The sequence below is a fragment of the Thyridium curvatum genome, assembly GCF_004353045.1.
Source record: "Thyridium curvatum strain D216 chromosome Unknown NODE_66_length_249765_cov_79.631338, whole genome shotgun sequence".
In the NCBI taxonomy this organism is placed as follows: domain Eukaryota; kingdom Fungi; phylum Ascomycota; class Sordariomycetes; order Thyridiales; family Thyridiaceae; genus Thyridium; species Thyridium curvatum.
In genome coordinates, this window is record NW_022156821.1 from 196,480 (window position 1) to 221,763 (window position 25,284).

The window sequence follows — 25,284 nt, forward strand, 5'->3', positions numbered from 1 at the left end:
CCCGCCCCTTTCGCAACGAGACGGCTCTCTCCAATCCGCCGTTTCGCATTGTCCGGCTCTCTTAGCTTCCTTCCCTTCCGCCCAAAGAACCCGGGTTCTTCGTGTGTGGCTTTCTCTCGGACGAAGCCCGTCATCTCACCTGGCGAGCGCTTCCATGGTCTTTGTCCCGGCCGCCGGCTGGGCCGTTGTGCTCTCAGTCCTCCTGCCAGCCTCGGACGCAGTTCCCGTCAGCTGCGTGACTCGCGACCAGCCCAATGCCATTGCTGAGCTCTACCCAGGCAGTGCGACCGGCATCCTGAATGCTACCATTGCGGTTCTACCCATAGCTCTCGAGCTTGCTCGTCAGGTAGTGCCGGCGCAATACAATATCCTCGAACATGCCTACAGGGACCTGCTGCCTTCGTTTCCCCAGGGCATGTATCCCCTCGTCGTCCAAGGAGCCCACGACCACGATATCCAACTCAAGGCTTACAACCTCACCATCCCTGACTTTTCGGTGAGTTGAACCCGACTGCATGCCCATGGCACATGCTCACCTCCGGCCCTTACCGCCCCCAGCGAGTCGGCTTCGAGTTTCCATTTCTCGACCTCCTCGGCGATGGCTACACGTCCTTCAGCTGGCACCCAGCACAGCTCATCTCGGCCCAGAACGCAGGTGCCATCCAAGGATCTGAGGCCTACGGCACCCTCGTAACGCCCGCAACCTTTGAGCCTTCGTGTGATGCCTACACTCCCGGCGGCACCAGCACCGTCTTCCGCGCCGTCGGTACCGCCTCTGCCTCCAACTCGTCGTCGGCCTGTCAGAAGCACTACTTTGCCGACCTCGATTTTGCTGTCGCCACGTGGCCGGCGTACCCTCTCGACTTCTTCAAGAACGTGACCAACCAGCCGTCCTTTGCCAACGGCACCCAGTGCGACCAGCAAATTCGGTTGTTCGGCACGGACCTCGCAAAAGCGCCTTATGAGCCGCGATTCGTTGAGGGTCGGGTCGTCGCAAGCATGTTGCCCTTCGGGGAGAGACGGGAATGGGCTGTCGGTGTTTACGGACTGCAGATCGCGACGCCATTTGTCGAGAACAACTACCTCGTATGCCAGTCACTCCAGGGCTACGCCGGGGTAGACATTCCGGGAATTTGAGAGTAAAGGCTCAGGGCTCAGGGCTCGGGTCTCAGGGCTGGAGTCATTCACCTCCTTGACCCGTGTTCTTGTACATAATTCATCTTCAGAGGCACCGTGGACCATACGCTGCCTTGCATCTGACAAAGATGTGCCTCCCGCATGTAGTCGGTTCCTAACTAGACGTGACCGCCTGCAGTGGGTGGAGGTGGCGATGGAACCCGATGCCGTCTTCAGAAGAAATCTTTGTTCAAAAGAGAATTACTGCACCAACCAGCCAAGTGCCAACCAACAAGGACCGCTATAGAATTACATCGCTATGTGCATACACGGCTCTACCAGCCCTATAGGGCGTCGACAGAGTCAGGACCGATCCTCCTCTTCATTCCGTAGGAGCAACTTCAGGTTCTCTCTCCTCATGGCTTCCAGGGCGGTGCATCGCGACTCACCTTGCCTGCCCACAGATTCGACAAGCGATCTTTTGAGCCATCGGCTCGACTTTCTGCGATTCATCTGCTCTGCCACAGCTTCACCCCCTTTCATCCAGAGGTCGCATACCTCGCCATCAATCTTCCTTCTTTCATCTAATTCCTTAAGTAGCTCTGCGAAGTCGTTGTGTGGCAGGTTTCTTCCCTGCCACCTCTTCCCATCGCCGTATTCCGCAAAATGAGGCTCGATCTGGTGAATCAATATTGTGGATAAAGACTGCTCATCAGGAAAGGCTGGCTCGTCTTGGTCTTCGTCGTCCGCCGGAGTCATCACTGTATGTGCTGCGCTAGACGAGCTTTCAATCCTGTGCGCCGAGGTTGAGCGCCACTTTCGCCTGAGCTCTCTGCACACAGTCGGCGAGACTTTTTGATGCGGGGGTTTCTGTTTCTTCTTTGTCTTTTTCTTTCCATGGCGGTGTGTACCAACATCCCCTTGTGTGATAGCTACGGGAAGCTGAGGTACCTGAGCAGTCTGCTTGGGCGTCTCTACGGGCAGCTCATCTTTCGCTTTGGAAGGGCCCAGGTCTGGTACTGGTACAGCATTAGGCTGCGCGTCAAGTGATGTCGGACTCTGCGTTTGTCGCGCCGGCTCCTCAGTCGGAGAACCAGCCGGAACATGTAAGCTCTCTAAACCGCCACCGGTGTTTGGAGCCGGCGCACTGAGAACACGAGACTCGCCTCCGCCTTTTCGTTGCGAAGTCGTCCTCTTCTCGCATGTGACTTGGCAAAGGTGCTGCGATAGGGGCATGTCTGTGAGGCCCGCCGTCCATGAAGCAGCATCCGGCTGAGTTGAAGGATGACCGCCGACCGAACCATTCATTCCTGATGGGGGCTTCTCTGGTGCCTTTCGCCCATTGAAGCGTGGTGTCCGGGAAGGCGTGGGAGAAGTAGAGAAGCCAGGACGTGCAAAGCCGGCTTCCAGATGCTTCTGTGAATGCCCTACTGCCTTGAAAGGAATGCTCTCTGCGTCAGAGACCGGTGCCTGTGCTAAAACAGCAGAGTACACCCTCGGCATGCCGCTTGCCGCTCCCTTGTCCTCTTTTAGAAGTGACTGGTTCTTCTCGTGGCATAAGTGTGGTGAAAGGGGCCTTGATTCGGGGTCGGGGTGATTATTTGCGACCGGCCCAGACTTCTCCCTGTGCCGGGGTTGTGGAGGTGAACCAGCACTGCCTTTCTCCTGCGCCGGTTGCATACGTCCGTGTGACCCTTCAAGGGCTGGCTGTTTTACTGGCAGGTTGGCAATAACTGCATCATCCCTTATTTCCCGCGGCGGTCGTCCGAGGTTTACTGAAGCAGTCTCTACCGGGGGACCCGGGGTATTTCTCCCGCCTTCAGACGCAGGAGCCGGCGGATGTCTTGACCAAGATGCTGAAGTTTCTAGTAGAGAACAGGGAGGGGGTATCTTCACCGTCGGGAGCGAGGGGAGATCTTCCATGGGGAGGGACGACTCTGAAAAGTCCGGTGGAAAAGGAATGGCATATGTATCGCCTTGTATCACGAGAACGCCTTGGGCTGGTTTTGGGGGCAAGACTGGGGTTTTGGATAAAGCGACCACCTGAGCGTATGACATCTGCTGCCGGAGCGTTGATTCTGGTATGTCTGACCGACATCTACCTTGCTGTGGCCGAAATGTCGCGTCCGGGTCGCCAGGTACCGAGATCGCGTCTTCTTCACCGGCTCTGCAACATTTTCTTTTGCCCTTCTCCAACTGTCGCCTAGGGTCTTCCTCCGGCTCCTGCACCACACGAAACGACACTGGGAGGGCGGGCTGCGGAGATTGGGAAATCGCAGTCCTATTGTCTTGATCGGGCCTGGGGAAGTCAGGGAACCGCGCTGATGGTTCTGGAGCTGGCAATACAGGTACGTCCGAGGGCCCCAAGGACCTGACATCCTTCTGCGGATACGGCTCGCATGACGATATCATTTCTGAGCCATGGGTGAGAGGAAGCCGGCTTAGCAGTGGAGAGGTACCGGAGCAGCTTTTGGCTGGCTTATCACGTGGGAAGCTTCGGTCGCGATCTGTAACAGAAGTCCCATTTGGATGCTGAAGAGAGAGTTGAGTTGTGGTAGTGACCTGGTCGGCTGCTACGTTGGTCGAAACCCAATCAGTGCCTCTGGTCAGTTCAGTATGGACGGGGCCCGACTGTCGATCGTCCTTGTCTCCTAAGAATTCTGTCCCAAGCTGAAGCCGCATAGAGCTCTCGACAACGGAACGCGCTCGTGGAGCCTCCAGTGGTTGCGGACGATCGCTGAATCCTAAGAGATCTGTTTCCTCTAGAGAGGCCAGTCTTGGTGCCTCGGAATGTTCCGTGCCTTGATTTTTTCCTGGACGTGTCAACAGATCCGAGGAGGAACACGGCCAGCGAAACTGTACCGAGTCCCTTGCCCGGGGAGAGCAAGGCGTGCTGGAGAGGGATGACGGCGTAGGTGGTAATCCCTGGGTATAAGTCGATAGCCCCTATATATCATCATCATCATTATCATGATCATCGCCGCCGTTGTCGTTATTGGTAGCCCCGTTAGACAGAGTCCTCACCTCTAGTTCTGGTAGAACAGAACAGTGGTTTGGCAGGCCTCTGTCATTGAAAGGCCGGGCCAGGTATTCAACCAAAAGCTCTCTGTCATGATGGGCGGAGTTGAGAATGCTGATAAAAAGCTTCTTCATACTTGTAAAGGCAAGCAAAGTTTGGGCAATATCATTGACCGGGCTGCGATCAATATCCGAGATTGATTGGTGGCTGGCCATGACAGGGCATCTCAGGGTGATCGAGACGCCACGGTTGAGGTGAATGAGTTCCTTGTCCGTATACAGTCTCTCGACGCACCGGAAAGGAAAGGGCTTGTGATGCATCCAGCCGTCTGACCAGCCCCGTTCAGTTTTGCTCCTGAGCCAGATGGTAATTCTGAGCTCCTGTGTGCGAAAGAGATAGGCCCGGAACACCGCCTCATGCCCTGCGGTTGCTGGCAGGTGCTCTCGAGAAGCAGAACGGCAGTCGGAGAGGCGCGGATACTCGCCGGCGGCCGCAGGGTGGCCATGGCGGACGTGGATGTCAAGCCACGAGTTGCCGGCCAGTTGTGCCAGCGTGTTGTAGTTGTGTATCGCCGAATCGTAAGGTTCCGGGGTCTCAAGCAAGTTCAGCTTGGTCTGAAAGAGGGTAAACGGGAGGCTGCTGGTGATGGATGGACAAGCGAGGGAGCGCATCTGGGTAAGCCTAGCACACTGATCGACACCAGCACCCGAGCGGTGATGGCCAGGCTCGTCATCCCAGCTGGCGCGGTCTTCACCGTTCATCATGCTTCGGACATCAGCAGCACCCTACGAGCGGGTGAAAGATGTTGGCGAACGGGGATGGGGTCGTTGGCAAGGATAATCGATGGGGCAGGAAGACTGTCAGAAACATAAAAGAATGTTGTACAATAGAATGCATCAAACGAGAGCGTCTCCGAGCTGAGCTACAGAAGCAGTGAAAAGACCGGCTTGGCCATGTATCGAACAACTAAGCTGTACGGCAACTACGCATACATGTACAGATAGCAACTCACATTACACAGAATCCCGGCATCCGATGCGTCGGCCGTACTTCAAGGGCAAAGGGGGGGTCCTCCCCTAGAACGCCGTAGAGATTCAACAGTCCCAACGAGGCAGAGCGATCACTGGCGGCCGGCAAAGCAGGCACTGCACATTTACTCGGCTCTAGGAAGGTGCACGCGCACACACATACACACACATAGAGAGAGAAATGATTTGGTCGTCAAGGCCAAAAGTCCTAAAAGCAGCAGCGGGCACGTCGCGAGAGGGGGGGAATGGGGGAATGTAGATCTCTAAAATGAAACAGCCACCAGATGGGACAACTGATGACGGTGATTAACGACGGATCAATTCTTCTCTGGGCGCTCCGGGGAACAACAGAATGCGTCTCGCCCGCGGTTTGCACAGCTCCATCGCCACCCCCTTGGGAGGGCTGAGCGTTGCGTGCGGGCGAGGAGCGCCCATGACTATCTGGAGAAGAAAAGAAGGGAGAGAGAGACGACGCGAGGAAATCCAGCAGGGTTGGGATCAAATATTTGGGCACCGCACGGGTCAGAGACTGGAGCAGCTATTCTCCGGTCCGTCCAGTCATTGATGACTGGACTGGATTAATAGCCCCCACTCTTGAGATTACCATCAGCCGCCATCCCATTGGACAATGGCTGTTGCTGCTGGGGTGCATTCATCTCATTGATGATGGATGGCACTGCTCAATGCAAGCACGCTTTAGCGAAATGGAGATTTGAACGGAACAAAAGAATAAGAATACTACGATTGTTTGCGGATTCTACACGCACGGCTTTGCTCCGGCCCGAAATTGTACAGAAATAGCAGTGCAGTCACTGGCCTGGTCGAGGTCCTGCCTGCTCCGCTCCGTTCCCCCCTCACTGCTAGCATTGCGTTCGTCCCTGACCCAGAGTCAACATAGCTCGGCTCCCAATGACAGGCCTTGATATGCATGCAGACATGATTGGTGCACCTCCTCTCTCCTGACACCTCGCGGCCTCGATGCCTCCCGGCTTTCCGTCCCGCTCAGCTGAGAACTCTCCGGTCTTTCCTCTCACAGACTGAGTGGGCTCAAATGAAGAAGATAGCCAGCGTAGTCAGCACACTGGCGATGCCCCACTCCCACCCCTTCTTCAGGACGTGCTTCCTGTTGAAGCCGATCGTCCAGTCGTAGAGCAGATGCCGCACGCCGTTGAGCGAGTGGTAGACGAGCGGCCAGGCCATCGCAAACTTGACGCCACCCTTGACAACGGCGGGTAGCTCGGCAAAGGCAGCGGCAATACTGGCAGACTCGAGGTGCCAGCCCAGCAGGGGAGCGGCGAGGTAGGCAGTGGCATAGACGTAGAGGGCCCCAGACAGAGCGCCACCCGTGAAGCGCTGCCAGATGGAGCCCGTAAGGTAGGTCTGCTGGAAGTCGTAGATCTCGAGGTGCGGGGAGACGGGGCGCCTGAGGCGCTGGCTGGCTAGGATCTCGTTGCCATCAGCGAGCGACGTCTTCTGGGTTGCTACGGCTCTATGGCGGTCGGCGTATTAGTCTCCGCATCTAGGTTGTGGACGATCTGCAGCAGGTAGGCTCTCTTACCGGGACTGCATGGCCGACATGTTAGAGGCGAGTGTCGCACGAGCGACATTCTGGGCGAAGAAGCTTCCAGGCTGCTTCACCGCTGCTGCAAAGGAGGAGTCGACGATTAGCCAATTGCTCATGAAGCTCGGGGTGCGCCAAGGTTTGACCCGGGTCTCGTCACTCACCTCGGCGAAGCGCCGACAGGCCTACCCTCTGAGCGTTCATTGCTGACGTGAATGCGGTGGCGCTTGGGGATCGATAAGTTCGTCGCAGGGAGATGATGGCGCGACCAAGAAACCCTAACAGCGATTTGACACGACACGATCTGGGTGAACTGCTCGTCCGGGAGACTAAAGACTTGGAGGCACGAGGGAAAGAAGACGACGGAAGAACAGTTGAAAGCAAGGCCGAAATGGCAGCCAATGATGTGCCGTCACCCCAGACAGTGTGCATGGTCGCAGCCGAGATGTGCCGAAATTCTCGTCTTTTCTATTGGTTGCACGTGCTTAGTCACATGCTACACCACATCCCTTCCACCCAAGGATCGATGTTAATCGCCCGCCGAATATATGGATTTCATATTATTATCCAAGTACTGTACCTAGGTAGGTAGGTAATACCTTGCTTCGGGACAAGTCCCTCATCTTCAAGATTCTTTGGTACCTCAAGCAGGTACCCGTTTGCAACCTTTCACGCGCGCTACAGTTTCTTATATCACGACCCCGCTGGTGCCCTGTCTCTTCTCGGGTGGTGCTGGAAGCTTTGATAAATGTGACCGCAACCAAAAAGAAAATGTCTAGAGAGGTATGGATATCAACGCCGTAGTGTTTACCTTTCCCCTTCCCTTCCGTGCTCCTCCTGGCGTGACGCCGTGCAGAAGAAAATCAGCCTTCTTGACTATGCCCATATCCGTGGAGAGAACGCCGTTGACCCATCCCTTTTGTGATTTGTTTTCTCGACTTCGCAGGAAACCTTGGAAGCCCATCCCTATCGTCGCATAGCCGCCACAAATCACTCAATACTCCTCGCCTCGGCAACTGCCTTGTTCAGTTGCCTGTCTCCAAGGTCAGCCACCCTTCCGCCCACGATGGGCCCCAGGAAGTCGACGAGGTCTGACCGCTCTTGCTCGCTCGTCTCGTGATTGACCCCATTCATCTGCACCTGCGCCAGAAGGCCCCCCTCTTCCTGTCCCGCCGCAGTGATGCTGCGAATCGCCTTGACGAAGCCGCCGACCAGCATTTCGTAGTCGAGTCTATTGATGGTGCTCGTGCCACCATTGGTCTCGCGCTCTCGTAGCGGCTGCAAAATCGCTGCATCGACGGCCTTCATGTTGGGCAGCACAAGTACCCGGACGGCCTCTGGCCCGCCGGCTGCTGCAAGGCCCGACACGGCACCGTAGAGGACCGGCGCTGGTTTGCTCGGGTCGAGCAGGTACTTGAGGCAGGTACGCGTTAGCTTGGGCCGTAGAAGGGCATTGCTCCGCGCATAGTTGCGCGCGATTTGCCCCAACAAGCTGGCTGACAGCTCACGCAGCTTGTACTGCTCCGCTGCGACGACCTCCGGGCTGGTATCGCCGTCGTCCCCGGCGGCTGTGGCGCTGGGACTGCCAAGCTTGCGGCTCATGAGGCAAGTCAGGACCGGTGCGCTGAGCGCCGCTGCGTATGGGTCCAAGAAGAGGCTGGGGTTGTCCACCAGGGCCGACGTGAGCTCCATCATCTGGCGCAGGGTGAAGGTGTCGTCCAAGCGATGCGTGACCTGGTTGGTGATAAAGTTGACAAAGTACGGCACGAGTTGGTGTAGGCCTGGATCGGAGCGGACGGATTCGAGGGCAGCCTCGCGCAGGCGCAGCACCTCCTCGTCGGGATTGTCGTCCAGGATTGCCGCCTGGATTTTGTCAAAGTAGAGGACCAACTCCTTGCTGATGATGTGTTTGACCGAGGGCTTGAACGAGACGTTGTCATTCCCAGCAAGTGCTGCCAGAGCCGGGTTGGCACCGGGGCCTTTGGGAACAAGCTCTTGCGATCGTGATTCGGCCGTCGTTGGGTTCTGCGGGATGGAGGGCTGCACTCCTTCGATTGCGAGCCAGTGGGCTGGTTGATCACGTCTCGTTAGCGGGAAACAACTCCATCTCCCCATGGAACCCACCAGACACGTTGGATCCATACCTGTGAAGCTTGCGTCCCGGGGCACCTTGGGTAGGGGGGCGTTGATGAGCTTCTCAAAATCCACCTCCTCGTCCTCGATGTAAAACAAGGGCTGGCCTGGGCCCAGGCTAGCTTCCCCATAGCGCAGCGGTCGGGTCGACTCATAGCCGTAGAGAGGCTCGACGTCGAGGACCTTCAGCGCTTGCGACACGTCTTGGACGGTCAGAGTGGTCCGGTTGCACGCGCGCATAAAGCGTAACGCCTCGACGATGACCTGGCCGATGCGATATTCCACATCCTGCGACAGGCATCGTAGAGCCTCGTCGCTCAGCTGTGATATGCCGACCGACTCGGCGACATCCTTGACATTGTCGGGGTTCCAGAGGAGCTTCGGCTCGTCGGACTTGGCGGCCGCCATGCTGTCGTGTTCGTCGAGGGAGGGCGATGAGGGCCCTTAGTGGCTCTGAAAAGCGATTGCGGTGGCCTGGCGTGGAGGATCAGATCAGGGTAGGAGAAGGCCGAGTCGATACACGACCCAATAGATCTTCAACCCTTTTCTCTGAGATGCTGATTGGACACGGCCAGCTCGACAAAGCCGACGACGATGAGGGTTGAAGCAGATGAATGGTCATGGAAACCAAGCGTCAAATGGCGAGCTACACACGCCAGAGGAGGAGGATGAACACTAAATCTATGGAGTGGGAAGGCACTGAGGTGCGCACTTTGACAGGATCAGCATAGCGCGGGCTCGTGCGCCAGCGCCACATCAATTGAGGTGTGACATGGATGGGTGGGACTGCAGGCGACCCGCCACTATCTACCTAGGTAGCTACAGTTCTCTCAATGAATGGTCTCAATAACAAGGTATAACAAGGTCCTCGGGTACCTGCCTCCTTGAAAGGAATAATTTCATGCAGTCACCTTTCCGCTACTTACTCTCGTCCCTCATGAAAATGATCTAGACACTCGGAACTCGGGCCTGCCCATGTGTCACAGGAGAGGAAAGCAACAAATATACAGCTCATGAGATGTAATATTTCCTTGATTCAACCGAGGATGCAACCTCGCCAGAGAGATACATATGGCTGCAAGGTGCCCAGGACTGCTCCTCTCTAAGCGAAAAACCAATCCCATCTAATGCGAGACGTTCACATCATCCAGCCCCCCCTTGTTATCAGGTCTTGTTGATATTGTACACCGATTTCGCGACCTCAACCATGTCAACGCAGAACGCCCAATGAAAGCCCACCCCATCCTCGATAATACAACACAGTTGGTATATACTAGCAGCAAGTACTCCTCCATCCCACAAACTCCATCAGGTAAAAAGTGCACGCCCATCCAGTCGCCCGCTAGGGGGTATCGTACCAAGCCACAGCTCATAAAGCACACCGAGATATGATCCTCCGTGGAAAGCAGATAGCAGGGGGCAGTTCGCAGACAATATGGGAAGATTCATAAATCAATCTCGGTCAAGAAGTGCATCCATGCCGTTCCTCTCGCTCTCCAGGTCCTCCGTCGTGACCTGGTGGCTCGTGTCCTTTTGCCGCTCTCCCTTGAGCACTGAGCCGTCTCTGCTCTTTTTGCTGTCGCGACCATCGTCCTCGTCCTCGTCTGTGTTGACGAGATCGGTGAACATCTGCTTAACGTCATCGTCGTTGTCATCCTGTTGCTGGGTATGGCTTCCGCTTGCGGCGAGGCCTGCCTCTCGACCGAAGAGCTTTTCAGCCTGGCGCCGGCCGTCCTCAGTTCGAGACAGGATCTCGAAGACCTTGGCTCGGTCTGCCTCTGTCGACATGTTGACATCATCAATGTGGCCGTCCAGGATGCGGTCCTCTAGAGACATGGACGGATTGCCAATGAGCTGTGGTCCAATCCTCATACCATCCGGCATGAACAATGGGTGGATGGCGTGGCGGCTGTCAATATCCATGGCATCAGGCTTGATCATCGATGCCGACCCAGCTCGCGGGCCGTTCGCATGGCTATGTGTTGATGACGCAGAGTCTGGCCCCCGAGGGTGGTGGCCGTGCATGTTGCCGGTCATCGACTGGCCGGGGGTCTGGGGCTGGGAAGAAGACGCTCTTCCAAAGAAATGGCCGCTCCCGCTGCCGTATGGACTCGCACCTGGCAGGGCCCCAGCAGGCCGCGCCGAGGCCGCTGCTTCGGCAGCGGCCTCGGCGTTCATAGCCTTGCGTTTCAAGCTGTTCGCTTTGCCCTTGATAGATTCGGGCAGGTCGTCCGGATCTTCCACTCCGTATTGAGTGAGAAGCTTCTGCAGTTTCGTCGGTCTCGGCTTGCGCGTGCTCTTGGAGCTCTCAATCAACGGCGGCGGTTCCGGCGCCACTGGGCTCCACTTGTGCAGCTCCTGCCGAAAGAAGTTGGTCTCCATCGATAGGAGGATCTCTGCGCCCTCGATTTTCCGCAGGTAGAAGCGTTGCGTCTCTGCCTCGTTGGCGGTCGACAGGAGAGGGTTGCAAAATCTCGCGATGTGATGCCGAAAGTCCTGCGCGTTGTCGATAATTTTCTTGAGAACCTCCTCCTCCTCAGGTTGGAACGGGAGACCGGGTATCTCCTCATACCATTGGATAAGGTCTTCAAGATTGGGTCGCGCGGCATCGCGAGGGATCTTGACCCGCCAGTCGCAGATTGGACAGGTGTACTTGTCGTCCTCTTTCACCTTGCCCCGCGCGATCTTGAGGCATTTTCCATGGTACCTGTCCGTGGTTGGTTAATATTCAGGTTGTTTGCACATGTACGCAGTGATCCAGAAACTCACCACTCGTGGCACAGTTCGCACTCAATCATCATGCCAGCTTCGGTGCGCCGACAAATACAGAAGACTTCCCTGAATTTCGGATCATCCCAACGCGCCAGCTTTCCGTCGCCGTCGCCGTCGCCTTCACCGTCACCGTCGCCATCCCCCTCAGGGGACGGTTCGCGGGACGCTGGCTCGGCGGGCATGCGCGGCTTGTCATTGACAATGTCGAAGCAATCCAGATTCCGATCAAGCACATAGTCCATGTGGCTTTTGAGGATGTGGAGTGGGGCGTTGGTTTTGCCGAAGAGCTTCTTGCCCTTACGCATCCAGTCCTCGTGGCGTTTCTGCTCTCTCTCGAGGTCGAGCGTACCCGCCGGTTTGGACTGCAGATCCTCAATCTTCTTCATGACCTCGAGGACTTCGGTGTACTTGGGCCTGTTGCTGTAGTCAGGGCCGTGTGAGCGGTTGTTGAGGTCGATTATCTGACGATGAGCCTCCCTTTGCTTGTGCAAGATCTGGTCGACGGCCGCGAGGGTTTCCTGCGAAATGGGCAACGCGTTTACAGCAGCCTGGTGGGAAAGGGTTTCGAGCTGCTGATAGTGAACTGTCTCAGCAGTCATGAGTTCCCTGGCCTTCTGCTCCCATTGCGTGCCCGCTGCGCACTGCTCGACATAGTAAGCATAGTGATCGTTGTAGCCAGGAATGCTGAGGCGCTGGCCCTCCTCGATGAGAGCCTTGACTTCGTCCAGGCTCATCACGACACCTCTGCCAGCCGCAGCCTTCTCGTTCCAGCGCAACTGGTCGAGGATTCGCGAGAGCCCGTCGACCTCGGGTATATCAACATTGAAACTGTGGCCCTCGTCAAGCAATTCTTCAATGGTTTCGACCGTCTGCGACGAGACCTTGTCCAGAGCCTCCTTTGCATGCCGCTGGAAGACCTTGATTGCCTCTGCGCGCTCCTGCAATTGGAGTATCTCGGGGCAGTCGAAGCCGAGCTGCTCAGCTTCATCTAATAGGCGGTAGATATTCAACACGTTTCGCATCTCTCGCTCCTTCTGCTCCTGAGCGGAACTCCCAATTGACTTGCGTGAACCTGACTGCCAGGCCTTCTCGTTCTTCCGCCGATTCTGCTGCTTCCGGACTGTGTAGTTGGTCGCTTCCTCAACCCAGTGGTTACAGCGCTCGACGAAGTCCTTCAATACCAGCAGGGAAGGCAGATCGTATGGAATACGTTCGCCTTCGTTGAGCAGGTTTCGAAGGGCCTTCAGCGAAGGGGCGGCATCTTCGTCAAGCATCTTCTCGTACTTGTCTTCCCACGCCTGGGGCAAATGTGCCTTGTCAGCTACTCGTCTATGAGCAGCGTCGATGGCGTCGTTGGCCTTGCGGTAGACGAGGACATGCTGATCTCCAAGGAACCGCGCCGCCTCGGGCGCATCGCAGCATGCATGCGAGCCCGCGTGTTGAAGGCACAATACCTTTCCAGACGAGACGCATTTGAACCGTGAGAGGTATGTATACGCCTTGCAGTAAGCACACTGATACTCTTCTTCGGCTACATCTTCATCTTCCACCTTGAAAGTCAAGGGACATGAAGACCCCTGGTCACCATCTCTCAACGCACAAGTGTGCTTGGACGATTCCAGGTGCTTCGTAATGAAATCTTCACGCTGACCGATCTCCCGGGTATGGATCCGCTCCAAGGCCGGCGCCAACCATTTTGCGGTCTGTATTGTCAACCCGCCGCTTGTGATACCTTCGGCCGCGGTCCATAGGAGTTCATCGTGAGAGAAGCAAGGCTGTCTTCGAAACTGCTGCAGCCTCTCCACACCGGCCAGGCCAAACGGCTCCCAGTCGCACGGAGCAAAATTCACAGCCTCATTGAAATTGAAGCCGTGGTTGAAACCAGCATGGTATGCTTGGGGAAACGTGATGACGAGCTGGCCTGCACGTTGGTCGACGGCGTAGACTCTGACGCCGGCCTTCTTGAGCTGCTCCGGGGGGAGGAGGGTGACAAGTTGGAACAACAGGTCTGGCTGTGTTTCAAACAACTCTGGCACAGCCTCTCGCATAGCGTTCTCGAACTTTTCGGCATCCTCACCAGGGATACCGTACCAGGTCTTGGTTGCTCCAAAATGCTGGTAGTTGGCTGAATACGAATAGTGATCCTCGTTGTGCCAGCAAAATGTCGAGAAGATCATGCCCACGTACACCCAGGGTACGGTCATGCCCGATATGTCAGATTTGATATGCCTGAAAAGGCTCTCTGGGTGAAGAGGTAGTAGGTTCAGGTTCCACGGATCTGTAGAGTAGGGGTCATCGGGGTTCTTCTCGACGGTCGGAAAGCCTGAGCCGTGGGTGGTGCAGTGAATGTCGGCGCCATACTCGACCTCGACAGTCTCTTCGATACTTGCAACCAGCCTCCAGAATTCGTGCTCAACATCGTCTTCAGTGACAGGCCGGTGGCAGTTGAGTACCGGGTCGAAAGGCATCTTGTTCTCAAAATACCCCTGCTTGAAGTCATTGGCTTTCTCCTGAAACTGCTTGAGCGAGTAGAGGCCGCCTTCTTCAAACCCGTATTGTCCGTCACCAACTAGGCATCGAGGACAGTTCCATTCGGACTCGGGCTTCACCTTGAGCGGTGGGTCGAGACACACCCCGTGATAGGCATGATCACAGGACTCGCAAACGAGAAGCGGGCCGCCGTTCTCACCACGGCCACATTGTTCACATTTCTGCCCCACTTGTCAGTTTACCAGGCACCATGTTAAACCAATGCGAAAATGGTACAGACCTCTCCAAGAGCTGCATTCTCATCACCCGGTATCCGTGGAACAGAAGGGCGGAAGAGCGACATGTGAGACCCGGCCACAGTAGGGACGTTTTCTACAAGTCGATTCGAGTTAGTCGTGGTGAGCCAATCATTTGTGGATAACGAAACCCAAGCATCCCGGCTCCACTGGGAGTGGGGGAGGGTCCATTCTCACACCATGGATCCCTGTCCCTCGATCAATTACGGACTTGAATTGGGCCTATTTGGCACCTTGTCTTCCAGCATGAAGAGCCAGTTTGTTTCCAAACCGGTCCTTGCATAGAAAGCTACATGTGCCTCACATGACAAGCACACAGTGACGTGCCAGGCCAGGCCAATTCATAGGAAAGAATCGATGCAACAGACAGAATATCAGGGTCGGGGGGAGAGTGATACTGACCTTTCTTCAGTCGCTTGCTCCGTCGGCTGCCATTCTCGACATCGTCCTTTTCGGCTCCGTTTTCCTTCTTAGTGTCGACACTGTCGCTGCTCAATTGCCGCTTCAACGCATTGGCAGGACCAAGACCTGACGGGCGATACTCCGGCGTGTTTTTGGCAGACGGGAATGGGCTCCCGTTCTGCTTCGGAGGGGTGAAGCTTCTCGTCTCAGCAGATGCTTGACGGTTGACGCTTGTGAAACCAGAGTTTACAGCCGTGAAACCGCCAGAGTTGATGGCAGTGAATCCAGAAGGTGTTGGCTGGCTGGCGGCAGGAGCAGCATCTGCCATCGGAGTATCTCTCTCACCCTCTTTGGCGTGGCCATTCATGCTGGCTTGTAGAGCATCAGTAGCATGTCGGGCTGGGGTATCTGCTCGAAGGCTGGAAGGCGTGTTGACATTGGATCGTTTCATGGGGCTTGGCGCTGGGCTGGGTGTCAGCGGACCGCCATACTCGAGCTCGAGCTGTTGATGGACTCCGGGTTTGGCGATCCGGAGGTATTCCTCATAGGGACAGAGCCATCGCTGATACGAGTTCTTGAGCGATGTCGAGAGCGAAGACATGATCTTGCCGCTGTAGCCCAGGTCCCGCCCAATCTCTGCCCACTTCTTCAATTTGCACACCTTGTCGAACCCACCCCGAGCTTCGACCGCCTTCTTCAGGCGATACAGGTCAAGTGGCTTCTTGTCGACATATGGCAATCGGTTCAGGTTGTTGCCCTGCTGCTTGTGAAACTTTGCGAGAGCATCGAGATAGCTCAGATTCGCTCGAGTGCCTTGTAAACCACGATTAGATTCGGCCGGACATAATCCGTAAGATATACCAAAGGATAGAGGCGAGGGTATGGGCGGGAAGGATAGGGGCTACTTACTGCCTTCGACCGAGTTTAGTTCTTGCTTCCGCGTCCTGAAGTGGAATTTCTATCACAAAACACGTCATTTAGTACGAGGCCTTCCAGAGCCCACCTAGTATGTTGGGTTTGCAGCATAAGAAGTGCGTAATGGCCGGGTCGGAGGAGCTGGTGGGCAGCAGAAACGCAATGCTTACCTGTGTGTCAATCGCAAAGGGCGGGTTCCACGACTCTGGCGGAACGATCTTGCAGATCCCATACTTGGATGCTTCGGGTGTGATCTTGCGCATGTACTCCATAGGCTCTTTCCATTCCTCATCAGTTGGGTGGTATGTGGGTGCCTCTTGGAGGCCGTGGGGGCGACTCTTTCGCTTCACAGATTCGCGACTCGCTGTGGGCTGCCCTCGTCTCTCAACCGAGTTCAGGTCGAGCGGTGCACTGGTCAGGGAGCTGAGGGGCTTGGGGGTATTCGCAGGATGGTAGCCATTCGAGTTGACCTGAGTTTTGGATCGTGAGGCGGCGCTTGCGCCGACGGCAGGCGACCCTCGGGAGCTGACGTTGGCGCTCGAACCACCACCTCCGCCTGCAGCGGACAGACCCGCGACAGGGACGGAAACCATGGTGCCAGACAGTTGGGGTCGATTGCTATTCACTTTCTGGCCTGGGTGCGAGGACGGTTCAGGGTAGTGAGCGCGTGGGGTCGGTGTCTGCGGTGCGAAGCAGGTGTCGGAAATCCTGCGAGATCATGAGGTGCATGAGACGGCAGTAGCAGGTGCATCCACGTTCAGTGGCATCGCATGGTGGGCGGCGGATGCTGAGCAGGGCTTGTAATCTCGACCTTTTTGGCGACCGACAAAGTCGGAAAAGAGGAAAGGGCGGGTTTTGTTATTTGCGCTCGCCCTCGATCGGGTATATTGTTCGTCCCTAATGTTGCTGGCAAGCCGAGGCACCCAGATTCAGTATTTGTGCAGTGTTGAGCAGCCCAGAGTGAATGCGCTCATCACGTTCTGGTGAGTTATACGACAGCGATCCCGATGGGCTCGAAAGAGGCACAAGGGGGTGTGTATCGTGTGTAAGACGCAACGAGTGACAAGTTTTATCAGTGACAGTGAATGGTGGGCTTGGCCAGGAAAAGTTGTCTCTGGTGGTGGTGGTGGTGGTGGTGGTGGTGGTAGGAGACAAAGAAAGAGGTAACAATTGGCAGGGGTTGGTGGAAGAAGGGATGATATGGACGAGCGGTGCGTGTGAGGTGGGTAGAATTAGAGTGTCAGTAAGAATAAAAGGTGAATGAAGTCTGGAGTTTATGTGGAAGGTTCGGAGGTGGGAAGGGAAAGAATGGCGTGCAGCCGGGGCCGCCAAAATGGGAAGTGTCGTTGGATTGATGGGTTGTGGCAGGAGGAGGGAGCGATGCGGAACGGGTGCAAGTGTGGGAGCGAGCAGGGGTCTGGCCAGTATCATTGTTCTCACTGACATGAACAGCCCGGCTGGGATTCCTTTGTCCACACTGGGAGCGAGGTGGGTGGAAAGCGAGGTACACACGTAAAGCACGCTTGTCGGAGACTACCAGAGTACCTACTAATAGATATGGGTCCCAATAAGGTAGGCACATACATACCTACCTAGGTACTTTACTAAATCAGTGGAATTGAGATCGAGACCCAAGGTCTGGCAATCGATGGGCACCACTCTGCCTGTATGTAGGTCAGAAAGGGTGCTGGCTGATCGAGTAGCCTTTGAATTCTGCGGGAACATAGTATACAGTTGAGTGCAATGCCACTCGGTGGAGAGAATCGAATCGAGCACGACAGAGAACGTGAGAGAATGGGCAGAGGTGGGGAGAGACGGTACGGCACAGTCCAGGAAGGCAGGCAGGTCTCAAAAAGTACCTACCTACATACAATACTTACTTTGATAATTGTATTTGACATGATTCACTCTCAGTGGGTCTAGCGCTGCTTACTGCGATCGGGGGTCGGGTCGGGTCCCAGGCCGGCTTCAAGTGTGGTCTTTGCGATGCAGCCCCCTAGGTGCTCAAGTGATCCCCTAGTTACAGAGTCCCGTCCGCCTGGTTCATACACATGTGCAGGCAGCGAGGCACTGTTTTGATGTGCACGGGCAACTAAATTGGCTCTCGACATGCCACATATCGCGCTTCGTCCGTACAGTCAGTGGTAGGTACAAGTGCTGTGGAGATGCTAGTGGGGAGGAGATTTGGCTTGCCAGACATGGCTGATGGGAAGCGTATGTGTGTGTGTGTGTGTGTGTGTGTGTGTGTGTGTGTGAGAGAGAGAAGGGGTGAGGGCAGAATGACCGCCAAGATGAGGAAAAGAACCTGAGGGATTATGAGTCAAAAGAGGTCTTGTGTCGTCGGGTTCTCTCTTCAATGTGTTCCTCCTTTTGGACTGGAGTGACTTTCGCCGCTAGCCTCCCACGCCATGCTGGTCGAGCACGAGGAGAAATCTGATATCGGTCGGTGGTTGTGCAAGGATGGCTCAGTAGCGTTCTCCAGTCTACCAATCAACAACGGATGACGTTCAGGTGTGGGGCCACTAACTTTACAAGTAGTACCTAGGTACCCTCTTCGTACTCCGTCCTCATAGAAGCCCAGCCAGCGCTGGCTGGGACTCGTTGACCTGGAATTTCTGAAGGGACTGGTTCATTCGAGATGGGCAAGTATAAGAAGCTATGTACATTATTGAGGTACTGCGAGGCTCTACACAGAGTCGGTCGATATCTACATGTACCGGTACTGGCCTACGACAGGGGAGAGGCCATAATCACCCTGGATTCCAGAGCACGCTAACCGCAAAAAGAGTCTGGAGTTCCACTGGAGAGTCAAGGCATTGATGGACGCCACAAGTGCCTGCAAGCACAGGCATGCCCTCCAGGCGAGGCATACGATGCAAAGTCCAGCCGATCACAGCTTTAGCACATGACATCAAGTGCCAGATGAGAGGACAGAGTGCAAGTTCCACAACGGCATCGCAGCAGCCTGGGCATCTCATGGGACGAAGGGAGAGGGGTCTCGGGATACAGGATTGAAAGAGGAACCACCGCATATATATCCATTCCTATCGTATAACTGTGTGTGATCTCAAGATGTTCGCTTTTGCGCCAGATCAATGCTGGGTGCTGCTTCGCCCTCTCCCGGTTCTGAGAAGCTTGTCCACCTCTTTCTGGCCCCGGACTCGGAGGCTCAACTCTTTCATCATATGGCCCCATTCAATGTCACTGCCGCATTTGGGGCAGCTTCCCTGAACAGGGATGATCGGCTCGTCTGCGCTGCGCGGCTCCTTGTCGAGCATGTGTCGGCTCCAACAACGAAGGTGCCCCACGCCATCACAACCATCGTTGGGGCACAGGGCGTACAGGCCATCGTCGGGGCGCATGGGTTCCTCGCAAACCACGCAGTCTCCTTGCTGCTCAAAATCAAACAGCTGGCGACCCTTGGCGACGTAACCCTTGACGGGGGCGTAATCCAGCGGCAGTGAGTGGATTCCCCAGCTCTCCTCCGCCGTGCTGTCTGCTCCTGCCTGTGCCGAGCTCGCAGTGGTCACAGCGCCTGGTCCAAAGTCCGTCACCACCTGTCGGCTGGCGCCCAACGTTTCCTTGGACTGGTTGCACCATCTCTCCCAAGCCGTGAAGACGTCTGGTGCAAAGAAGTGCAACTTCAGCGGCCAGCGGGCGAAGCTCGGGACCCGAAGCAAGAGATGAAGATTGGAAATGACAGAGGACTGGCTGAGTGGAGGTCGCCTTGGGTGGCCATTTCTCTTCCTTGATGTAGAGACCGTCAGGCGTGATGATGACGGTATATGCAACGAGATGTGAGGGTTGTTCAGCGCCCACCTGTTCGGAAGATTAGGGCCCCGCGAGAAGAATGAGGGCCACACATTCCATACTCACTCAAATTTCAGAGCAGCTATCATGCTGGGAAAGCCAGTCACCAGGCCGACCATTTGCCATGGCCGCAGGCTGTTCCGAGCCGTCCGCGCGGCGCCACCGGGTGCCTCGCCATTGTGCTGCTTCAGGCGCCTGGGAGGGTTCGGAGTAGATCCGATATACAGCGAGGCGTGCCGGACGGTTGATCGAAGGACGTAGACCGTGTACAGTGGGGGGATTGGCTTGGATAGCACCGCCATCCTTCAAAAAGCCCGGCGCATGTTGATGCAAGATCGACTTGGACGGGAATGAGAGGTATGAGTTTGATTGTTTGGCGGACTGTCTGCTGCAAGGTTACGAAGCTTCTCCAGGTCGTGTGTGGACCAAAGTGGACGCACAGTATTGACCCGCCGCACCAATCACGCCAAAAGCCCCCCTGGAGCTTTCCATGATTCATTGATCCTCGACCTACCTGACCGAGGTACTTACCTAAAGTAGTTACCTTTTCGAATTTCCTTTCGGCTTCCTATTCCACAATCAACCCAGGGACAACAGCAGGCTTCACATTGGGCGAGCACCCGACCATGCGTTTCCGCGAAAAGCTATAGCAGATTGTAATCATTGCTCAATACGCGAAACAGAGGTTAAGCCAATCTCATGATCGACGCGAAATTACGAGAGGACTCAAGACCATTTCAATCTGATGTTGCTATCTTCCCCTTCCTCAGTGCACCTGTCCTGGACATCAAGCCGTTTCCCTGACCTACAACAGCAGATGTAAGTTGATCAGTGAAGACCGTTGGCCAGCTCCCTTGTCGCAGCTCCGCCGTGCGTTCCGTATGTTGGCGCCCCGTTATTCTTCGTCGTCGCTTTTCCGGCTGGGGGGATCACGCCGTTGGCGTTTCGCAGCTTCACATCCTTGGTCATTCCATTGTATATCCCGTTGAACTCAAGGTTCGCAATACCGTCGTACCCTTTCTCGCCTGTCACCTTCTCGAGGCGAGTGGCAATATCTTCGTCGACCTCGCGGAATATGGCAATCTGTCGCCGAATAATTTCCTTCTTCTTGCATAGCTCCATCTTGCCAGAAACATTCTTGATAAAACGCTCCCGGGCAGGTTCATCCCACACCTTCTGCCACAGAGCGCGCGGCGCGTTGAAGTCTTCGGGACGAATCTCGGACAAGAACGTGACAGCACGGCCGGTAAAATCACTGTGCGTCTTGTCCAGATCGACGGACCGCGGGCGGAACTGGATGGGGTCGATCGATGATAGATAATTGGAGCGACCGCCCTGGTTGTAGAAAGCCATGCCGCCGTCGCGCTGGAAGTTCCCGTGCCTGAACCCCGTCCGCGGAGCGTTGACGGGCAGCTGCACGTAGTTGACTCCGATGCGGTGACGATGAGTATCCGGATACGAGAAGAGGCGGGACTGGAGGACAGGATCCGCACTGGGCTCGATGCCCGGCACCAAGTGCGAGGGACTGAAGGCAACCTGTTCGATCTCGGCAAAGTAGTTGACGGCATTCTCATTCAGAGTAAATTCGCCAATCTTTCGGCGCGGAAATTGGGCCTGGGGCCAGATGTGGGTGAGGTCAAAGACGTTGATGCCCTGCGTCTCCCATGCTTCCTCGGCCTGCTTGGGAGTCATGGTCTGGATCTCGACCGTCCACTTGGGGTAGTCACCGTTCTCGATAGCCTCATACAGGTCTTTTTGGGAGTAGTCCGGTGAGTACTTCGCCGAGTCCTCCTGCGTGATAAAACCGGTACCCTGCATGGACTTGAAGTGGATCTGGACATAGACCCAGTCGTTGTCCTTGTTGACGAACTTGAGACTGTGGCCTGAATAGCCGTGCATTTTACGATACCCATCTGGGATACCTCGGTCACCCATGAGGATCATCACCTGATGAATGGACTCGGGGTTATTGCTCAGGTAATCCCAGAACATTGTCGAGTCATCAGCGTGCGTCAGGTGTGTAGCTGGGTCGCGCTTCTGGGTGTGGATGAAGTGTGGGAACTTGGCTGGGTCTCTCAAGAAGAAGACCTGTAGCATTGGATTAGTCGGTCGACATGGAGAGCAGTCCGGGAGAAGAAGGTTGGAGGCGGCGGGGGAGGATGGGAGGAACAACAGCCAGGGCTTCTTACGGGTGTGTTGTTAAACACAGCATCCCAGTTCCCGGACTCCGTCCTGAACTTGACTGAAAACCCTCGAGGATCGCGGGCGAGGTCGTGGGAGCCCGACTCGCCACCGACGGTCGAGAAGCGCGCCGTGACCGGGCATCGCTTGCCCTTCGCGGAGAAGATGTCGGCCGATGTGAGCTCCGGAATGGGATCCGTACACTCGAAGAAGCCATGAGCCCCGCTGCCCTTTGCGTGGACAACACGCTCGGGGATTCGCTCCCGATCAAAGTGAGATAATAGATCAATTAGATGGAAGTCCTGCAGTAGAAGCGGACCGTTCTCTCCCGCTCGCTGGGATTCATATGGGTGCGGGATAGGGGCACCATTGCTGGTCGTGTAGATGACATCACCCGAAGCTGACTTGCGGTCAATCTCGTAGCTGGTGAACTGGTTGGCCACGTGGGCGGCGAATGATGTATCTGCCGAAGGAGCCATGTTTTGTTTTCTTAATACTCTGTATCGCTAGCAAGAGAAAGAGGGGAAGGGGGGGGGTTCCGAGTATATCACCTGTCACCAGTAAGAAAGAAAGAATCGGGGGCCATGGTAAGCATCTTGTGCTTTTATATACATACAACAGATACGGAGGCGAGTAGGGCGCGAGGCTTACAAGCACTTTGGACTGATCAGGACCCTCAAGGGACTACGATTCAAGTCTCCCATGAGATTGAAATACGTAAAACCATGCTCTAGCTGCCGAGACAGGGTAGATTTGTCAAAGTCACTTACATATCGCGATGAGATGATAGGGTGGGAGTGAGCTCGGCCGACAAAAGGATGGAGATGGTGTTACTGGTGACGCAGCTTGATGCCGAAGCTAAGCCAAGTCGATGACATAGTTGACGTGCCTGTACAAGAAGTAATTTGCCAACCAGAATGTCCACTGCTTTACCTATGGGCCTAATTCAGTTGCTAGGTAATTAGTTTCTGCGATCTGCTCCCACACGGGACTGGCCAGCTAGTCGAGAGCCCCATGAGTTTTGTTCCACCATGGGATGCAGATTATGAGTAGGTCCAGTTAACCTCGTCATGCTTGCCCGCCTCTTTTTCTGTCCACAGGGCATATGGAGTACAAGTACATCTCTCCGAGGCCGTGGAACTGTGGATCGAGTATGACGAAATTGATCTTAGGTAGTTTATCATAACGGCGCCGAAGGGTTGCAACTCTGCGCATAAGATGTGGGGTGGCCACTGGAACCTCCCAGCATGCATGCAGCAGTCTGGCCCGCCCTGGTCCTTAAGGACCTTGGGATGACTTACCTACCTCCTTTGATGGACTGGGTCGCCCCTCACATGGCCGTAGATATATGGTGCCGTTTATTACGGGTGCTCTTATGTGTCGTGCCTAGAGACTCGACCCGACTCGACTCGACATATGTGTGCTCACCCGACATCGCACAGCAGCAAGGCAAGAGGGATTGGACAACTTGCTCCAAGGGATCAATTCACACCGACAATAACACCGCTCAGGCCTTGGTCTACCTGGACAGAGCCCCCCGTGAACCCAGTTACCCCAACGCCGTGATATCTTATGCCATCTAGTCAGCTGCTCCTAGAGTAGGCCTTGCTTTTGCAAATCGTAATACACCTTTTCGGGCATGACATTACCCTCGGCGTCCTCCATTTGCACGACCGTGCCGTCGTCAATCCTATTTCTCTTCTTGTCTCGTTGGATCTTTTCCCACAAACGTAATGCCTCCTCGATACTGGTGATGTCCCGAAAGAGCCCGGTGTTGGTGATGCCGAGGCATTTCAGACCATAGATATGCCTGGCCTCATTGAAGTGCTTCTCAAAGGCCCGCCGGCCCATGTAAACAAAGTTTCCGCAGACCTCACAAGGAAACTCGACGCCTAGGCCATGAAGACGGTATAGCCAGAAGGGGATGGGTTTGCCGTCCCACGCGAGCGGTAGCTTGAGCGGATTGTAGATCTTCTCCTCACCATCGTCCGCCTCGGCGTCGTCGGCGTCGACGGTCTGCGGCGTCTCGTTGGTCATGCTGAAGAGATTCTCAAGCTCCTGCTGGCGCTCTCTCTCCGTCATGCCTTGCCTCCTCTCGACGTTGACCCTCGTGTCCTCTCTCTCGGTGCTCATCGCGCTGGTCAATCGCTTGATTCGATATTCCCGCTCCGCCACTGCTCGCTCCTTCAAGCGCAAGGCCGAAGTGCCCCGCAGTCCTCCAGCAGAGCCGTTTGCACCGCCCGAGGAGTCCTTGACACGCTGTGCCCGCTGCTCTGCCGCCTTGATGTGCTTGCGGCCGGATAAATGGCCCTTGTACACATTGTCGTTCTTGAATTCCTTCTCACAGTCGTCACACCATACCGCGTCTGCCGAGCTGAGCTGCTGTGTGCTCGCGTTCGGCCCCGACGTATTGTCTTCCTTTTGCCACAACGGCAGCTCGCCCTGCTCCCATGCCTGCTCGAATTCCTTGTCCCACGTGGCGAAGACCTTGGGGAGGTTCTCAAGAGGCCGGGTCCTCATCATGAATGACTCTAGGTACTGAGCCAGGTCGCCGATGTATTTGAAGTACTGGTCTGTCAGCTTCTCTGCCCGCTTCAACCCCCCCATGCCGGGCGCAAAGTTGTCAAAGATCTCGAGATACTGCAGGTACGCTATGCGTTTCACATTGGGCAGGTTGATGTAAGACTCGTGGCTCGTGTGTAGATCAAAGAACCGCCCGAATGCCTCCTCGCCTGAGAACATCGAGTCCACCAGGTATGGTTGGGGCTCGGAGCCATCGCCAGGCCGCTTGATCCGGTAGCGAATCTCTGAGTTCTCGGCCTGCTCGTTCGGGTACCTGACGTGATGTTCCTTGATGTTGTTGACCTGCTTATAGAATTCTTCAAAAGGGTCACCCGAGCCTATTTGCTGAATCTCCCTCGAGCGGTCGCCGTTGGCGTCACGATAGATGGAGAGCAGATCTGCCGACTGTCTCTGGATTTGATCGAGGAGCTGTGAGACTTCGTGGTCACGGTTCAAGCGGTCTCTAATCTGTACATGGACGGATAGTCAGCCAGAGGATGAGGGTTTGAGGGTCTTACACCCAGACGGATGCCACTGACCAGCTTTGGCTCGTCGCTCATGCGATCCGCGATGCCCTGCTCGAGCCGCTCGAGATCTTCCTGCAGACATCGCTGCTCTTCTAACGGCATATTGGCTCCTCTGCCGGGTCCAGAGTACCCAAGATCTTGGCAGAATCGCAGCCGTCGTCGGGTAGCAGGGTCGGTGGATTGCTGCTGAAAGGTCGACCCCGAAGAAGTAGTGTTCTTTTTCCTGGCTAGAGATGGATGGGATCGAAACTCATTGATGGCGCGAGGCTGGGGCAGCACTGATGCTGCGATATGGAATTTTTTGGGGGCGTCGGCCAATTGTTGGCTTGGGATGTAACTGCGAGTGGGGCAGACCCGCTCATTGGCCCTGTGATAGATAGTCTCATAGTGCAGCTCCCACCTACTACTCCACTGTTTCTTGGGCCTCGTCATTTTCTCGTTGACCGGATCTTCAAAATTCAGATTCCATTAC

General features: G+C 55.6%; 7 protein-coding genes across 7 annotated transcripts; 1 reads left to right on the plus strand and 6 right to left on the minus strand.

Moving 5' to 3' along the window:
- Positions 1-154: 154 nt before the first annotated feature.
- On the plus strand, positions 155-1,137 carry E0L32_009290 (uncharacterized protein; the record flags this gene model as incomplete). Its single annotated transcript, XM_031144239.1, has 2 exons — positions 155-496; positions 559-1,137. 2 exons carry the CDS (start codon positions 155-157, stop codon positions 1,135-1,137), a joined length of 921 nt encoding a protein of 306 aa, XP_030991258.1.
- Positions 1,138-1,479: 342 nt separating this feature from the next.
- On the minus strand, positions 1,480-6,741 carry E0L32_009291 (uncharacterized protein; the record flags this gene model as incomplete). Its single annotated transcript, XM_031144240.1, has 7 exons — positions 1,480-3,929; positions 3,979-4,062; positions 4,272-4,920; positions 5,186-5,280; positions 5,331-5,426; positions 6,246-6,652; positions 6,722-6,741. 7 exons carry the CDS (start codon positions 6,739-6,741, stop codon positions 1,480-1,482), a joined length of 3,801 nt encoding a protein of 1,266 aa, XP_030991259.1.
- Positions 6,742-7,714: 973 nt separating this feature from the next.
- On the minus strand, positions 7,715-9,265 carry E0L32_009292 (uncharacterized protein; the record flags this gene model as incomplete). Its single annotated transcript, XM_031144241.1, has 1 exon — positions 7,715-9,265. The coding sequence occupies one exon, from the start codon at positions 9,263-9,265 to the stop codon at positions 7,715-7,717; it is 1,551 nt and encodes a 516-aa protein (XP_030991260.1).
- A 1,044-nt stretch (positions 9,266-10,309) lies between these two features.
- Positions 10,310-16,325, minus strand: E0L32_009293 (uncharacterized protein; the record flags this gene model as incomplete). The annotated part of the gene is made up of 6 exons (XM_031144242.1): positions 10,310-11,564; positions 11,627-14,340; positions 14,400-14,491; positions 14,818-15,630; positions 15,727-15,775; positions 15,903-16,325. The coding sequence occupies 6 exons, from the start codon at positions 16,323-16,325 to the stop codon at positions 10,310-10,312; spliced, it is 5,346 nt and encodes a 1,781-aa protein (XP_030991261.1).
- Positions 16,326-18,824: 2,499 nt separating this feature from the next.
- On the minus strand, positions 18,825-19,844 carry E0L32_009294 (uncharacterized protein; the record flags this gene model as incomplete). The annotated part of the gene is made up of 2 exons (XM_031144243.1): positions 18,825-19,551; positions 19,609-19,844. The coding sequence occupies 2 exons, from the start codon at positions 19,842-19,844 to the stop codon at positions 18,825-18,827; spliced, it is 963 nt and encodes a 320-aa protein (XP_030991262.1).
- Positions 19,845-20,370: 526 nt separating this feature from the next.
- Positions 20,371-22,202, minus strand: E0L32_009295 (uncharacterized protein; the record flags this gene model as incomplete). Its single annotated transcript, XM_031144245.1, has 2 exons — positions 20,371-21,630; positions 21,732-22,202. The coding sequence occupies 2 exons, from the start codon at positions 22,200-22,202 to the stop codon at positions 20,371-20,373; spliced, it is 1,731 nt and encodes a 576-aa protein (XP_030991263.1).
- Positions 22,203-23,316: 1,114 nt separating this feature from the next.
- On the minus strand, positions 23,317-25,244 carry E0L32_009296 (uncharacterized protein; the record flags this gene model as incomplete). The annotated part of the gene is made up of 2 exons (XM_031144246.1): positions 23,317-24,753; positions 24,804-25,244. 2 exons carry the CDS (start codon positions 25,242-25,244, stop codon positions 23,317-23,319), a joined length of 1,878 nt encoding a protein of 625 aa, XP_030991264.1.
- Between the last annotated feature and the right edge of the window lie 40 nt (positions 25,245-25,284).